The 18,705-nt window shown below is 39.9% G+C and overlaps 1 protein-coding gene across 1 annotated transcript in view; it reads left to right on the forward strand.

The window, feature by feature from the left end:
* The window catches only part of LOC107702663 (cAMP and cAMP-inhibited cGMP 3',5'-cyclic phosphodiesterase 10A), an 89,451-nt gene that overhangs the window by 33,242 nt on the left and 37,504 nt on the right, over positions 1 to 18,705 (forward strand). Inside the window, exons 2-3 of the mRNA XM_016505047.1 lie at positions 2,547 to 2,678; positions 18,405 to 18,433. Of these exons, the coding sequence (XP_016360533.1) occupies positions 2,547 to 2,678; positions 18,405 to 18,433 (161 nt within the window). The remainder of the gene's footprint in view (positions 1 to 2,546; positions 2,679 to 18,404; positions 18,434 to 18,705) is intronic.

Consider the following 18,705-nt stretch of genomic DNA (forward strand, 5'->3'; position numbering starts at 1 on the left):
GTGTGTTTGTGTGTGTGTGTGTGTGTGTGTGTGTGTGTGTGTGTGTGTGTGTTTTTGCCTCACATGCCTCCCAGCTGTGTTTTCCCCGAGTTTGCACATTAAGTCATTGGTTTTAGTTGAGTCCATCGTGGCATTTTACAAAAGAAACAAAAAAAAACATACATGTGTAGAACAGGGTTTTCTGGAGGTTTCTGGAGGTCCAGTCTCTAAATTTCCATTGATGCAAAGTCATTCATACTAGAGGTCGACCGATATGGGTTTTTCACTGGCCGATGCCGATGCCGATGCCGATATTTAGAAATCAGGGCGGCCAATATATGATGCCGATTTTTTTGGCCGATTTTCTTTTTTTTTCTTCTTCCCCTTCATCTCATAAAAGTGAGTTTGAGTAAATGATTATTGCGGGTTCTTTCTTTTCAAAGATACATTCATATAAAAACACCCGCGCTAAATTTTAATTTTGAAACATGCAGTGCTCAGTTTATTCAAGGAAGTATAAGCCTTTTGGAAAATCTATTTGTGGCGGTCTGTCTGTTGTGACGAGCCGTGCCCGCAGATGCGCCTGCCTATAAAATCGGCCTAATTTGCAGCACAATCGGCCGATGCTGATTAATTTAAAAAATGCCAAAAATCGGCCGATTAATCGGCCGGCCGATCAATCGGTCGACCTCTAATTCATACCTTGCACTGTTTTTTTCACATTTAATTTCTCAGAATTATGTTTAAGCTGGCAGCCGTAATTCTTTTTAATTGTAGTAAATAGTAAATACTAAACAGGAAAACCAGCATAATTTCTGTGTAAATACATTTTCTACAAGACGCCATCCACTAATTTTTGATCTCTGATGTAGACTGTAGAAGTGGGTCTATGAAGGCTTGGAAGAAATTTAAGAGTACAATATATATGAAATATCGTTTTTCCTGGAGGTTTTAGCCATTTTTTGTTTGTAGCTTATGAATAATTGCAATTTATATTTAGCAGAAAGTTGAACACATTTAAATATTACTTATTGAAGGGGTGCAAGGGCTGCAAGGGTTAAGCATGATACAAGCAGACCCTAAAAAAATAAAAGGGGTTCTACTAGAACTACCCACAAAAGCATGGGTTGTTTTGTTGTTCGCTAATCAAAATATGCTTGGCTTCAGCAATGGCCTAGTAAATGGATGTTTGCCCCAACAACAAAGACAATAAACAACAGCACTTAGTGAGCTCTCAAACACTTAATTGCCTATTAAGCACAGTCAGCTTGTCCATCTTCTTCCTATGTCTCTATAAGGGCCTTCTTGCTTGCTGGAGATGACTCCATTACTATAAACACACTGAGCTGCATAATGAGGGTGGTCCCAGCACAGAGCCTTGCAGCACCCCAGTATATAAGTGGTGATTAAAAATTGTGATGTAGGCAGGTACATTTTTTTTTTTTGCCAGCATATGTAACATGACTAAACCGTGTATTAGATTTATTCAATTCATTCAATCTTTTAATTTTCCAATCTAGCCTGAATCCTCTAAACCTCCTTCAAATTGGTTTTGTTCATGATTAGAATGACATGGCAATTTTACTTAATCTCATGATTCACTGATGTCATGATTCACTCAAAAATGCAGATGTCATCGTGGACTTTCATGCCATTCCCCATATTATCATCTTTTGTCTGTTATGCACTAACTAAAGGAGATAGTAAGGTAAACCGCAAAAAAAAAAAAACAGTATGAAAGTAGCATAAAAGTTTACCTGCTGTATATTTAGCTGCCAGGCCGTCATTGTAAATAAGAAAATAATTCTTAATTGAATTGACTGGCTAAATTAAATGTGAACAACAGCTTAAAATCTTCTTCTCATATGAGTGCTTTATGAACAGAACAAAACATAAAAAAGACTAATAAATAAAAACTTCATGCAGCTGCACCAACAGCTGTCAGTATACAGTACAGTCCAATATAATTTAATTTGTGTAATTTGTATGTGTAAGCTGTCTTTTATAGTCAAGTGCAACAGTCTAGTAACTACTCCCGAGTCCCATCATGAATGAAGCTGAATAAAAATGCCAAGCCCGTCTGTCCATTTTCATGTCCGTTTCCAGTGAAGTGATATTTTGCAAACTTGTTCCCTCTGCCATTTGTAGTGTCCTTCTGGCAGACTATATACACTCTCTGTGAATTAGAATCTCACTTAAGATACCCATATATACCCTGTTTGTTGTTGTTTACAAGGAAAATGCATGCAGTTATCAAGCCTGGCATTTTTTTTTCGAATGCAGTTATTATTTCACCCCTCTTTTAATGGCAGCTTTGAATAACCTAGGTTACTCTCAGATGGAACAAACCCATACATATATTTTGCCAGTATGGGTATGTTCTCTTTAGAAATAGGAACAATGGACAACCACGTGTAACCATGTAGAACCGCGACAGGGGCTGACCTGTTTTAATGCTTTAAGTGGACATGCAGTGACAAGATCCTGATATTTTCACACTGGACTGATGTTCTTTTTTTGTGAATGAATGTGAGGGGAAGAAACTAATCTTGATCACTCTGTTGCAGGTCTGACAGATGAGAAAGTGAAGGCTTATCTCTCCCTCCACCCGCAAATGCTGGATGAGTTTGTGCTGGAGAGCGTGAGTGCAGAGACCGTAGACAGATGGCTGAAACGGAAGAACAGCAGCCAGCCTGCAGGTACGGACTCATGGCCGTGTGCTCCAATATTGTTCAATAAGAGCGCTATGCTCTAAAAATAGTGCTTTGTTTGCTTGCTGTGATGTTGTCTTTAAATTTTGAGGATGGCCAAATTATGGACATATTATGAATGTGTTATGTTTCTATGCTTATTTGCTGGTTAACATACTGTATGCTAAGTATAAAACAGTGATTCTCAGCTGATGGGTCCCTGGTTTGGTCCTAAAAAACTATCTAAAAATGCAACAATTAGTTGACATAAAATACAGCTAGCCATATAATTGTACATATCAAAATAAATTGACTTAAAATAATTTGATTTAAATCGGTTATTCAGAGCACTTTTCAGAGAGAAAAGCACTTCTCATATCTTTTTTTTTTTTTTTTGCTGATGTCAAAGGTTGTTTATCCACTCAGACTATGGTATTTTGGCACAAATTCTGTCCCTTGGTAATATGGCTAGTACTATTATAATATCTGGCCCTGTGTGTGCTCTATCTACTAGGCTGGGCTTCAGCAATTTATGGTCATTTCAGTGCATTTCAAAATTCAATTTAAAGGACAGATTCTTTTTTTCTTTTTACTTTTATAAAGTAAACTTTTACTGTTACTAAAACAACTAAACTACAACTGAAATTAAAATAAATATGAACTACATAGACATTTCAAAAACAAAAGCTAATAAACATTACAGAACACAAAAATGCTATTCTATTATATACTATACTATAAATAGTACAACTTAAAGATTAATTGAGAAAACATACAAATAAAAACTAATTCAAAATATGAATAAAAAATATACTGGTATATCAGAGATACTAAAATAACACTGATCCTGAAGGAATTGAGAACATATTAGCGGTTGAGAACATTATATTGAAATTGAAATTAATATATAATTAAAATTATATTAAACTTTTACTTTTTATAGTAACACACACATACTGCATATTTCTATTTGGATAGATATTGGTTGTACATTTCAGAAATGTAATACATTTTGTATGCTTGCTCATTACTACAAATATTCATACACATATAAGGCAAAACATGTATTAATTAAATTCAATTTTAATATCTTAATCTAATAGCCATATACTGTATCTTTTCCATATGGACAGGAACCTACAGTATATGGCACAATAAAGTTCTGTTTTGATTTAGATTATTGGTTGGTGTAACATTAGTCTTTGCATCAACCAAACTACATCAATACACTTGATGTGCACACTTCTCCTGTGCATGTGTCTGTGTGTATGTAACCTGAGCAGAAAAGATTGCAGAAGGCTAAAGGGTTAGGAAGTATGGGAGAGGGGGCCTGTTGGGTCCTTACGGGTCATTAGGGCTGTTTAAGCGGGACTGGCTTCTCTGTGCACAGCATGCTTCATGCCGCGGCCCGCTCTACTCGACCCATCACATCCATCAAGGGCCCACAGGGTTGGCGGCCGGCCCAGCTCAGCTACTGACATCAGAGCCAACCTCCAGGGGCATGCAGTCGGTCGGGAGGGGGACTGGAGGAGGGTGAATGTGTCACATTTTGGGAATGTTTTCTGCATGAGTGCAGCAGCGCTCTCTCACAGGCTGCCGGCTGATGGCTAACCTCGGCTGGGCAGCAGGATTTTTCTCAGGCACCATTTCAACATCAGTCTCTCTACAAACCATGTGTGCCAGATTCTGTCTTGGTCTGTGATGCATATCAAGCAGTGCTTTGAATTAGCATGCATGTAAGCTTTCAAATTCTTTGTGCACCTCAATGCTCAAAGGTTTGTTTGTTTTTTCTCACTGACCATCGATTATGGTTCAGAATGTGAGATCAATCAACCAAGACATGTTGCATTTCATATGATGTTTCATATTTGTTCATTCTGTTAATGCTGATCGTCTTATGATAGACATTTTTTAAATATATATATTTTTTTTATTTAGTTTATTTGTATAACACTTTGTTTCAAAGCAGCTTTGAGACGACAGAAAAATCATGCTGTACAAGCCAGTGATAGGAAAACACCCTGAATTTTAACAACAAATTTATGATTTACCAATTTTTTTTTAAATCCGTTGTCTAAAAACATCAGTTTTATAGTCAAGTTCCAACGATGACAGCCCTAATATATATATATATATATATAATTTTCTAGAATTTTGTCGAATAAATTAAGGGGGCATTTACACAACACTGCTTTAAAAACAGTTCTTAAAATGTTTTGGGTACTTTTGGTGTTCTGTAAACATACCCTGAATATATAAAAATGCTCTCAATGGGACTGCCAGTGTACACTCTTATTATTAACACAAAGCTTTTTCATATTAGGTTTTGAGGGTGTAGATTCTGTGTGGGCCTGGTCATTAGTACACAATAAACTCTCTGAACAGCTTCCACAATAACAATGAACTTCAGGCCCTCCCTGTGAGAGCTGAAAACCTCTGCTGTCTTCTGCCATGTACTTGACTGTGTATGCACAGTGCTCATTTACCACATCATACTAAGGAATAATGAGGTTTCGAGCTTAATTCTCTTTGGTTGTTATAGACCTTATGCACCAGAGCCATCTATAGAATTTTGTGTTTGAAATTTGTATATTTCTATGGCATCACTGTTGAAGAGTAATTAGATGAAGTAAAGTGTATTTACTTATTGTAGAGTTAACAAAAGTTATTATGAGCATTGCAATGTTTGGACCGGATGTCATAAATGTCAGTAGACCTGGAAGATTTTAAAATTAGCGGTTCATTCATAAATCCATAAGATCTTACCATCACGCTGTGGAAAACTTAAAGGCAAAAGGGGCAGAGCTACATAAGGTCTATATGAGTCTGTGAGCAGCTACAGTCCTTTAAACAGTCAAGTGCAGTTCTAGTAGTAGTTATAATGCAGTATCTGAGAATGTTGGGCAGGATTATGCTGAGCCATTTTTTTCAATTATAATAATTAAAAATAAAATAATAACAATCAAGGTTTAGTAAATAATTGACTAGAGGCCTGTTCTGTGTTGACATTTTGGCACAACAACTTTTAAATTCTAATAATTCTCCCTGTTTTCCAAAGAATGACAAAAACCATTTGCAGTACATCATGTTTTGAAGTTTGGTGTGGAAAATTGTAAAAGGTTTTTCACTGTTATTCACTAAATTAACAAAATTAAGAATGATTTAAAGGGGTCATATGATGCGATTTCAAGTTTTCCTTTCTCTTTGGAGTGTTTGGAGTGTTTGGTGCATAAAGAAGATCTGTAAAGTTGCAAAGACTAAAGTCTCAAATCCAAAGAGATATTCTTTATAAAAGTTAAGAGTCAACCACGCCTACCTAAAACTAATTATCTTTAAAATAGCATCATATGACCCCTTTAATGTACTTTTTCATAATATGAATATGTTGATTCATTGCAAAAGATACTAAATTGTTATACATATGATTAAATCTGAAACACTAGTAAAACATCTTAAAACTCTCATTTCCATGGGTCCCTCTTGTTGTTTCAAACCTGTATGACTTTCTGTCTTCTGCGGAACTTAATAACAGATATTTTGAAGAATGCCGGTGACCAAACTGTGTTGGTTACCATTGACTGTACATACATGCATACATAAACTTTTTTTTTAGACATTTTTTAAAATATCTTCTCTGGTGTTCTGCAGAGTATGTAAGACAAAGAGAGTTGGAATGATGACAGATTTTTTTAAATGACCACATTCATGAGATTCAGAGAATAAGAGACAGTCGGTGCAGGTTACTCACAAGGCTCTAATTGAGAAAAACAAAAGCAAAGCTTTCACAGAATTCCAAGTAAAATCTGAACATCTTTTATTCGACAGGTCACAAGTGTACTTGTGAGATCACTGATTAGTTTAATAATATATTGTCCTAATCTGGTGTGCTCCATGCTGTCCTGAGCTGTGGAGATACCCGGACATCATATGATTCCTCTGTTGTAGTGAATGTGAGAGCCTCATTACAGGCCTAAAGCGGGGCCAGTGGCTTCAGTCCATGTGATGCTCTTCGTATCTTTTTGTTCCAACTTTTGCAAATACCGTGACCTGTAATACCTCTAGCATGTCAGACCCTTTTGCAATCAATAAAGATTCTAGAGTCAACGTACCATCAGTGTGTGTGTGTGTGTGTGTGTGTGTGTGTGTGTGTGTGTTTGAGCATTGTCTCACGCATCATATATTTTATTATATTAGTATACATATGCATGTGAATATTTCTAGTGTATATTCTCTGTCTCTGATCCTGAATGTGGTAGTCTTAGCTTCTGAAGTACCTCAGCGTTACAAATAAGGTTTGCAACATAAACAGTTCCGACAATGTGACACTGAATGATTTGTTAAATCAATAGGCTAAAGGACAAGACCTACTAGTGTCATCTAGCTATTTTCTAATTCTGTATCCTTCAAGGGTTTTCAAGGATGGATCTTGTTGCTAGTGACGGAGAATGACTAGACTTACAATTCAGAGGTCAACATCTGTTCAATAAGACACTTATGAGTAGATCCTATTTTATTTTTATTCTTTGGTTTGAAATTTAGGATGAAAAGTGCTTGTTGTTGAAGGTGCAGCTTTTTTGTGAGACAGGATCGGTCATATTTTATGTCTTGTGACTGTTTTTACCCTGGAAGCACACATTCCCAACACATAGCCTTTATCTCGTTGTTGACTTTCAAATGATTCAAACTATTGTTATAATAGCTGTTTTAAACAAATAATCTATTAATAGATTATTCTCTAGGACATTCTGGTCTGTAGATATGAGTTGGGTTCCTTTTTAAAAAAAAATAAAAATGTACATGTACATACATGTCTGTAGCACAAGGTGCAGGAGGAGTTGCATGTCATAGTTAAAGAAGTATTTCTGTAATTCCTATATCTCTTGTTCCTCATACCTAAACTTCGTTTTGCTTTAATAAATCTAATAATAAATTTGTTGATCCAGTTCATATATACCTGCATGAAAGATTTGTTTATAAATTGTACTGAATCTGATCCAGTCTCGGCAGGACTGTTATCACTAAATAACGACTTAAATTTCAGTCTGTTCATCATAAAAAGCTTTCAGAAGACTTGGAATATGACGCAGGTCAAGTCACATTTATTTATATAATGCTTATAGTACAATCTAGATACAATCTAGATTTTATGTAACACTGTTTATTTCCAATTCATCAATTATGGAACAAATTCAATTTCAGATGTAAAGCAGCTCTAAAAAGACAATAGAGTCATTATTCAGCTCAATTTAGCTCAATGTTGTTTCAATTCAGTTCAATAACTGTTTATGTTGCAAAGTTCATCAATTATTAAATAAGTTCAATTCAGCTATAAGCAGCTCTGCATTAGACAACAGTGTAATACCAAGAAAAGAAAATAAAAAAAAGAAAGAGCGAAAGATCACAACACTCTGGTGTAAAGACATTTATTTATGTCATTCTCCTAGACCCTAGACCTGGGACGTAACACGTTATTCAGCTCAAGCCTGTCAGTGGTGATTCAGTTCAGTTCAAAGTTATTGCAAAGTTTGTGTCACTATCCAGCTTAATTCAGTTCAGATTGTTTCTCTCATCCAATAGTATCAATGTAGTTAAATCGATAATATTACTGAATATTAGGCCTATTTGTTTTTAAATCAATGTAATGTATACTTCCTTTAGGATATCTTTATGGTGCTTTGTGTCTTTTGTGAAGCTTGAAAGCTCTGTTCCCCATTCACTGTTGGAAAAGAGTAACCAGTAAAGAAGTAACATTGGATTGGAATGACATGAGGGTGAATAAAGGATGACAGAATTCTAATTTTGAGGTCAACTAATCCTTTAATACTTACACGTAGTGGTTTGTTCAAATACCTAACTCTAAATATTAGTGAGCACTACTAATGATGCATCACTGTGTGTGTGTGCAGTATGTGATTATGTGTCTGTGCTTTGGTTGAGACTAACAAGGACCCCCAAGGCCCCAGTGACGTCGGCTCCCTCCACCTCATTCCCACCTAGCGTTCCCCTGGCCCTGTTTTCTTCTCACACACATGCGATCTTTGAGTAATTGATAATCCCAAACCTTTCGCCGCTCTGCCTCCAGAGATATCCTACATCTGGACTGATCCTGTGCCTCACTGTCACACACACACACATGTGCACGGAGTGATTCATGACCTACTTATTCAGTCTGTCTTTAGTCTAGTGGCCCTGATGACCCAAGCCATACAGGAGAGCCGCTGATGACGTGCGGCTAGAAAATCCTGAAATGTGCCGTAATTCAATAACAGAAGAGGAGGCTGCTTGAATGTGTAGTTTGTGTCCAGCTCGGCGCCAGACAGGGAACGTCTGGACACATTTCTAACTTCTAAGAATTCATTAATACATTCAGTTAATTCGTCGAATTAGTTACAGTATAATAGAATTTGCCGTTTTGTAATTTTATTGGTTCAGTGTGGTACATTGCCCAGCACACCATTATTAAACCATTAATCCATTATTCAACATGAAAGAGCATTACATTACTTCCGTAATACCATATTGACGAATTTGCGTGTGAAACATAGGCAGGATTTTATACATTGGAAATTGATTGAGTGATGAAATTGGTCGGTTGGAGTAGGTCGGAAAGGGTAGATTGAAAAATAAAAGAACTTGATGATATCAATTCAAAGATTGTAACATTTTGTTGAGAAAATAAATAGTAATAGGACTACGGATGAAAATTTGAAAATGTATCTAAATATGGCACATTTTGAATGTTATCTAATATTAATGTCTATTGCCCTGATCAAATTAATAAATAAACAAATAATACGCCAAAATTGCTTTTGTAAATTGTTTCCAAATTGGTTTCTCAAACATCTCTACATGCACCATTAATCAAGAGCAGTGTCTATTTATTTTGTTTTCTGTTTGTTTTTGTTTTTCAAAACATGTTTTGTTTTGTGTTTTGCTTTGTTGTGCTTAATTTTTTTTTGTGTGTGTTTTGCTTTGTGTTTTGTTTTCTTTGGTTTAATCCTTTTTTGTCCTTTTTTAATCTGTTGATTCTATAACGGTGTGCCCAGCTTCAGGGTTGTGTAGTTAAGGGGCTATATGCACCAGCCAAGCAGCCTTCATTGAGATAAATGGGAATGCTGACAGCTTTCTTCAGGTGTTCAGACCTCCTTGACTCAAAAATATGTTCTGAAAGCGCCATAAAGTCACAGTAGAAAAAAATCAGTCTGTGAATGGCTTACATAGCTGTGTCTGCACATTAGTCTAGGATAAAGTGAAAGTATTTGTTGAAAGGAAAGCTCCGTGTTCAATATAAGTTAAGCTCTATTGACAGCATCTGTGGCATGCTGCAGCCACTGAGAATAATTTATATGAAATTGTGGGTAATGCCTTACCTCATTGTAGGTGCATTACTGTAATCGTGATTTTGACTGCCACAATAAGGTACTTATTAACATAAGATCAAACTGCTGATATCTGCTTTACTTTTCATGCTGAATTGAGAGTTTTCATTTCAGTTTACACAAAGGATCTGGAGCTGATATTTGCCCACAGAGAGCTGGACAGAAACACATCTGCAAGTCCCTGCATTGATTACCAAACATTTCCATCTGGGAATACCAGAAATGGAAGGAGTATGACGTGAGCATATGTAGCCTGTGGCGCAAAGTGGAATATTGCCCTCCCTTAGCTGCTCAGCAGAACCTGGGCAGAGAGACACTTCTAGGCTCTGTTCTAAAATCTAGATCGTCCAATGTAGGAAGCATTTTAGGTAGCACTTTATTTTGATAGTCCACTTTACTTACTATTAGTGGCTTTTTAACTACATATCAACTGGCAGTCATTAGAGTAATATTAGACTGTCTGCTTAATATCTGCTAACACTGTATTTTGATCCCCCAACAGACATTCTACTGACTATAAGTAACTTTGCAAGTACATGCCATCTTGTTCTACTAGCAGTCTACTAATACTCTAATGAGAGTTACTTGACACACAGTGTAGTTGCAGATTAATGAGAGTTTGTTGCAAAGTTACTTAAAGTAGAGAAATGTCTAAAGTGGACCATAGAAATATAGTGTAACTGCATTTTGAGACATCCCAGGTCTGCTAGAAACCTTTCAGATATAAGAAAATCCCATAATGTATTGTGACAAGTTGCACTTGTGAGAAGTGCATCAGAAGTGTTAATTTGCAGTGTTAATAGTTATTAAAAGTACTACTGATGTCACTTTAAAAATTTGGGTCTATTTTACCCATTTGTCTGTACAATGTAAAACCTAACAAATGTCCTAAATAACACTTTTAGTTGACTTTACTATGCACAACAATGTATTGATTTTAATTGTAAAAATCTAGTAGTCTTTATTATTTGCATACTATGCCTCTGTTTCTCAGAAAACGTCCCTAGGTTACGCATGTAACCATGGTTCCCCGAGGGAATGAGATGCTGCGTCGAAATGCTATGGGACATTAAGCGTGACCCCGCTCTGAATCACATGTGTAATCAGTCCAATGGATCATCATCAGTCCAATGGATGGGCGAGACGTCACGGACGGGGTGACGAATAGACCAGTAAACTTAAAAGCACGTGCTATGGAGACAGCAGCAGCTTCTGGGGAAAAAAGGAAGCACTCGCAGGGATGCCGGAAGTGTGGCAATGAGACGCAGCGTCTCGTTCCCTCGGGGAGCCATGATTACATACGTTAACTAGGGATGTTCCCCTTCAGGAACTCGAGCTGCATCGAAACACTATAGGAATGAGAATGCTCACGCCTCCAGACTTACAAATCCCTCCCTAGTGTGGAAAAGCACAGCTAAGGCGAGAGAACAGAGGAGCCAGGAGTGGCATGGACATCGAGGTCATAGAACCTCATGAAAGTGAGTGGCGTGGACCAGCCCGCAGCGTTGCAAATGTCCGGCATGGGGCCACCCGACAGGAAGGCCTTGGAGACTGCCACACTTCGGGTGGAATGAGCCTTGACCCCAAGGAAGAGGGGAGACCAGAGGACTCATAAGCTAGTGAAATGGCATCCACGATCCACCGGCTGAGGGTCTGCTTGGTAGCAGGAAGACCCCTGTTGGAAGGACCATAGCACACAAACAATTGGTCAGACTTCCTTCACAGGGCAGCTCTTTGGACAGATGTGTCCAGTGCTTGCATGGGGGGGCTCGAAGGGAGGTTTGCAGAGAGCCTCCAAGACCACGGCCAGGTCTCACGGAGGGACACAAGAGTGTACCGGAGGCCTCAGCCTCAGCACACTGCGGAGGAAACGTGTAACCAGGGGGTGTTTCCCCACAGACTGACCACCAAGAGGGGCGTGGTAAGCAGCTATGTAAACCTTCAAGGTGGAGTGGGTCAGCCCTGCGGAGAACTGGGCCTGCAAGAACTCCAGCTTTGAACCAACCGGGCAGTTAACTGGGTTGAGCTGGCAGTCGCCGCACCAAGAAATGAACAGATTCCACTTCAAGGCATATAGTTTCCTCGTTGAGGGAGCTCTGGACTGGAGGATGGTCTCAACAACCTCAGTTGAGAGACCGGAAGCTATGAGTTGTGCCCCCTCAGGGGCCACTCCCACAGTTTTCACAGCTGTGAAAGATGGTGCCCCCCGCCTGAGAAAGTAGGTCCTTCCTGACAGGAATCTCCCATGGAGAGCCGTTGGAAAGGGACACCAGGTCAGAGAACCATACTCGGCCCGGTCAGAACGGGGCCACTAGCAGAAGACAGACCCCGTCCCAGCGCAGTCTCTCCAGAACTCCCGGGAGCAGAGCAATCGGGGAAAAAGCGTACAGATGAAGCCTAGGCGAAGTCTGTACCATGGCATCCAGTCTGAGAGGAGCTGGATGTGTGAGGGAGAACCAGAGGGGACAGTGCAAGCTCTCTTGAGTCGCAAACAGGTCCACCTGAGCCTGGCCGAACTACCTCCAGATCTGCTCCACCACCTCGGGGTGGAGCCTCTATTCCCCGGGTCTCAGCCCCTGTCTCGACAGGATGTCTGCTCCCTGATTGAGATGCCCAGCAATGTGAACTGCTCTCAGGGAGAGGAGTTTCCTTTGGGACCACAGGAGGATCTGGTGCGCCAGCCTGTAAAGGGAGTGCGAGCGCAGACCTCCCTGGTGGTTGATGTAAGAGACCACCGCTGTGTTGTTGGTGCACACCAACATAGGGAGGCCCAGTGCCTGAAACATGGCCAGCATCTCCAGGCAGCATCTCCGCTCCACAGACCCCGGGCTGAGCGGCCACTCATGACCACTCCCCAACCGGTGAGGGAGGCATCCGTCGTTAGCATTACATGATGAAAAGGAGCTCCCAGCACCGGGCCCTGAGACAGGAACCAAGGCTTTCTCCACATGTCTATGGCCCGAAAGCATTGCCACGTGACCTTGATCATGCGAAGTGGGTTGCTCCTCGGGGAAAACCCTTTGGTCCTGAGCCACCACTGTAGGGGTCTCATGTACAGCAGGCCAAAAGGTATCACATTGGATGCAACTGCCATCAGACCCAGCAGTTACTGAAACTGCTTGACAGTGAGTGACCGGCCTTCTCTCACTTTCGTGACTGCTGTGAGAATCGACTCGATCTGAGCAGTAGACAGACGTGCCTGCATCGTGGTCGAATCCCACACCATGCCCAGATAAGTGGTCCTCTGTAATGGAGAAAGCACACTTTTCTTGGCCTTTAGTCTTAACCCCAGCTCTTTCATATGGGTGAGAACGACATCTCTATGCTAAACCGCCATCTGCTCCGATTGAGCTATTATCAACCAATCGTTGGTATAGTTCAGTATACGGATGCCCTGGAGTCGCAGCGGAGCCAAAGCAGCATCCACACACTTGGTGAAAGTGCGGGGTGAGAATGCCAGACCGAATTGAAGAACCCGATATTGTTAAGCTTCGCCCCCGAAAGCAAACCTTAGGAACTTCCTGTGTTGAGGAAGGATGGAAATATGGAAGCATGCGTCCTTCAGATCAATCGTGACAAACCAGTCCTTGGACCTGATCTGAAATACGACCTGTTTTAGTATAAGCATCTTGAACATCAGTCGCATGACTGAGCGGTTCAGCTGACGCAGATCTAGAATAGGACACAACCCCCCATCCTTCTTTGGAACGATAAAGTACCGGCTGTTGAACCCAGACTCACTGTTGAGAGGAGAGACCTCCTCGATGGCCTCCTTCCTCAAGGGAGTGTTTACTTGTTCCATGACCAGAGCCTGCTGGGGGCCCACCAGGGTGAAGGTGCAAGGGGGAAAGAAACCGCAGAGTGTGCTTTCGATCCCTGGGTGGGGGCACTGGATCTGGTGGCTGAGGAAGAAGAAAGGGACTTGCCATCTCCATTCCCTCCACCAGATCCATCTGCGATCCCCACGACCGCCGCCGCCGCTCTGCCTCAGCAGAAGAGGGACCTGAGCCCTGAGGAATGCTCGCGAGGGCTCCCTCTTTAAAGAGAGCCCTCCGGGAGCAAAGAGTCCACAGCGAGAACCTCCCTCGAGAGCTGACTCAGCGTGCATCGCTCCCAAGCAAACAACACATAGACTGTGTGTATCCCCGCCCGTAATGTAGCACGGGCAGGGAGGAACACACAGTCTAAATTGCTGCTTGTTCTCGCCCTTGTGCTTTGTCAGGGACTTTTGCTTTAGACATGCTTGGTGCAACGTGACAAACAACAATAAATAGGACACACACATAGAGCTCTTACTGAATGACAGAAGCTGCCGCTGTCTCCACCCCACGTGCTTTTAAGCTTCCTGGTCTCTACGTCACCCCGTCCGTGATGTCTCACCCATCCATTGGACTGATTACACACGTGATTCAGAGCAGGGTCACGCTGAATGCGTGGAAGTGGAACCCTAGTTAAGATAATTTGATTTGTATGTGTACCAATTTGTCAAGCTAGTTTCTGGTTCCCAGCCTGCTTTGCTTAATAATTTATGAATACATTTTTAAATTAAGTGTTATTTTATGTGTTTTTGCACAAGATTAATATAGGAGGAGATTTGTTAGTGTTTAGGTCTGTTATGTTTGGTATTAAAAGGGTTTCATTTTTTAAATACAAGTGAGAAATTCCAGGTTGCAGTAAATTTTACAAAAGTAACCTTAAAATTAATTAGTTGTTGAAACTAAAAAGTGTTTTTTATTTTGCTTAGGCAGTCGATTTTTAAGGCAGTCGGTTTGCATGCTTTTTTAAAGTAAGGTTAACTAATTCGATTTTACAGTGTACACTTACACAGTGTACACAAGCTAAATTTAGAGTATTGCATCATTAGCTTAGCAAAAATGCTATCAGCAAACTATTTTGAAATCTGTTGTCACAAGGGATTTTTGTCTAACATGAATGTTGCTGCCCCTGTGGAGTGTACCAAATCAGTCACTCGTTGGTTCTTAAAAAAAGCTGCCTATGTAGGCAGTAAACAAAAAGCCAGGAACTCGGCCATATTGTCCTTACAGTTGGTTTGTGAGAAGCAACGGCAGGAGATACTGCCATTCTTACAGGCCTGCAACGGCAAGGGACGTGGATTGTGCTGAAAGTGCACAGTGTGAGATTTACAAGATTATATGAATGGCTGTTTAGGCATAGTGCCTGCTAATGTCAAGAGGGAATCAAAAAAGATCAGCAGCTTTGACACAGCATGACGCCATCAGATGCTTTTTAACGGCACGGCTGTCCTGTGCACGGCTGCCTATATCCACCCACAAATCGATCCAGGCCTGTAATATATCAACCATATTTAGGTGAGTGGATACGAGCGATCTGACGTGGGGAACAGTGCTTCCCCCATCTTCTTTCTTCTTATTTGTCTGTGTCATCAGTCAGAAAGTGCCATCGCATCACCCAGCATGGTTCTGCTTATGAGAGTTAGAACTGCTGATCCGTCCTCTAGTCTAAATGTCCATTCACACTAACAGCTAAAGGACAAGGAAGTATGAAATAGAGTTGGGCCCTGTCCCAAATGGCACTGCTCATGTGTACTTCTGGTCTTGAGGACTTACAATGGCCGCCATGTGCTTGTCCACATGAAGTCCACAAGACATAGAGCAGTGGTTCCTTTTTGACTCCAAGGCCCCCATTGTCCACAACAATATTTGAAGCCCCGAATTAACTTTATTTGATAAACCGTATTTGAAACCCCAGTTTATTTAATTTAAATTTTAAAAATTTTTTTATTTACACATACTAGGAGCTACTACAGTCATGGCCAAAAGTTTTGGCAGTGACATAAATTTTGTGTTTTAGCAAAATGGCCTCACATGCAGGGACATTGCTTCAAAGAATATTGCACCTGAAAGAACCATTTACCGGATCATCAAGAACTTAAAGGAGAGAGGTTTGACTGTGAAACCATCCATGTGTGGGGTTGCTTTTCAACCAAGGGAGTGTGTGCTCTCTCATAATGCTGCCCAAAAACACTGCCATGAATAACGAATGGTATCAAAACGTCCTGCAAGAGTGACTTCTTGCAGTGATCCATGAGCAATTTGGTGATGATCCATGCATTTTCCAGCATGATGGAGCACCATGTCACAAAGCAAGAGTGATAAAGAAGTGGCTCGAAGATCATTACATTTAAATTTTGGATCCGTGGCCAGGCAACTCCCCGGATCTCAATCCCATAGAGAACCTGGTGGTCAGTCCTCAAAAAGGCGAGTGGACAAGCAGAAGCCCACAAATTGTGATCAACTCCAAGAACTAATAAGGCAAGAATGGATTGCCATCAGTCAGGATTTGGCCCAGAAGCTAACATCCAGCAGGCCAGAGCGAACAAGGGTCAACACTGTAAATATTGACTCATTATATTTTTTTGTCAATAAAAGCCTTTAAAACTTACGATATGCTTATCATTGTTTTTCAGTATACCATAGAAACATGTGGAAAAACAATCTACAAATACTGAAAAACTTTGCAAAACACAATTTATGTCACTGACAAAAGTTTTGGCCTTGACTGTAGTATCCATCGATTAAAATGAATAATTAGAATAGTTAAAATGGTGTTAGATGATTTAAGACCTGAATATTCTCCAGGCATTTGACTGTTTTTAACTACATCAAGTCATTTGTTTAATAATATATAATATAGTAATGTGATAAAATATAATAATAAAATAATATTCGATGTTGATTCAGTTTGATATATCAAAGTTCATGTCATTATCCACCTCAATTCAGTTCAGGCAATGAAGACAACAAAACTCTATCAGGTGACAGCAGTGGGGGGGGGATACACAGACCATATATACAGTATATGTATGGTCCAGAAGTCTTAAGATCACATTTAAAACATAGATTTAAATCAGTTTCAGGAAACAAAAGAAACTAAAACTTACAATGATTTGGACCCCTCTGAACATCCATTAAAAATTTTTACACTTTAAACATACCAAAGTGTGTCTTTCATTGTTCCCCGAAAAATGCATCAATTTCTTTTTCTTTCTTTTTTCTTTTGGAATTGGTGTGATTGTCTGTGCATGTGAATGTTTTCTGCCAAGCATTTGCACTTTTTTCTCAGTTAAAATTTATTTAGCAAATTATGTATTTATTTAAATTTTATGTTAATCACTTGCTGATTGTTCTGTGGTGTAATCTGTTTACTCACTCGAGTTGTGGTGATAGGTTTACATTCTACTTGCTGAATCTGCAAAATATTACTAAGAAGGGTCATACAAATTGTGTGTTAACTTTTGAGCATAACTGTACCTGTGAGCAGTCTGATGTATGTGGCCTTGCCTGCTGTTGTGAGTGAGCTGTAATGCTGGCACAGTCTCCTCTGAGAGGACAGTGTTTATCTGCATCACTTCCTGTGTTCCACACTGACTGAGCTTCTTTCTGAATGGGGGAAGCCACTGAGGAAGAGTTTGCTGAACGTCTCCAGGTTTCTGCAAACTCGCTGACCTCAGATACAGGTGTTTTCTCAGGAGAACAAGAGGAGATGGCGTATTCACAAATTCTCCTATTTTGTCCCTGTTTATCTGCATGTGTTCATAGCTGTGTAAGTCATTTGTTTGTAGGTAGATGGAGCTTTTGCAAGCCTTGTATTTGAAGTACATGACAGGGCTTAGGTTTCAGTTTATAAAAACTTAGATTTTTACTTTGAAGCTGGATTTTTGAAGCTTGCATAGCTTAGAAAGAACACTCATCACTGAAGTGGAAAATTGTCAGTTTGGCTGCATGAGTTGCTCATTGAATGTTCCTTAACACCGTGTTCCAACCAGGCAGGAAAAAAACTGTTTTTGTCTTAATCAGCTGCAAATGTGACAATTGGAAAGTGACAGAACATTTTGTTGGTTGCTTGGTTTCTTATGTTCTGTTTGACTCTCATCGGCCCAGAATTCTTCAGGGTTTTGTATATTGTTCTGACTGCAATACAGCATGTTTTGCTTTCAGACAGTTAAAATGTATAGCGTGGCACGCAGTTAGAACATTGGAGTCAGTTTCAGTTTACACATCAAGTTGAAGTTTGTGTGTTTGTGTATGGAGCCGTTGCTCATTTGGGTTATGCAGGTTTTATCCTGTTTCTCGTGTTTTACTGTTTTCTCTTTTCTATTCCTCTAATTCGTTTAGTTCATCTAATTAAAGACACAACATAAACATAAATTAAATGAAGTAAAAAAAAAAAATAATAAAAAATAAAATGCACAAGACTAAGGCAAATATAAGCTTTATACAAATGAAGGGACATTCTGTCTGGTCATCCAAGTGACACTGTTACAGTATGCTCACCTTCATCAGTTTTGACTTGGTTTTCTTTTGTATTTCAACAGATGAATCTTCAGCTAAAGAAGTTAGCAGGGTAAGTGAGGCATCAGTGTGTGTGTGTGTGTGTGTGTGTGCGCAGGGCCGCATTAAGACCGCACTGGGTCCCGGGGCTATGACTTACTGCAGGGCCCCCCCACAAAAGAATATATTTGGAACAATATTGGTAACCAAACAGTTGTTGGGCCCTCACTACTTCCATATATGACAAAAAAAAAGAGAAAAAAAAAACACTATTGGAGTCAGTTGAGACCAGAAACTGGTTACGATCATTCTTCAAAATATCTTCTTTTATGTTGAGGAGGAAAA

The sequence above is a fragment of the Sinocyclocheilus anshuiensis genome, unplaced genomic scaffold, assembly GCF_001515605.1.
Source record: "Sinocyclocheilus anshuiensis isolate Anshui unplaced genomic scaffold, SAMN03320099.WGS_v1.1 scaffold6, whole genome shotgun sequence".
NCBI classification, from domain to species: Eukaryota; Metazoa; Chordata; class Actinopteri; order Cypriniformes; family Cyprinidae; genus Sinocyclocheilus; species Sinocyclocheilus anshuiensis.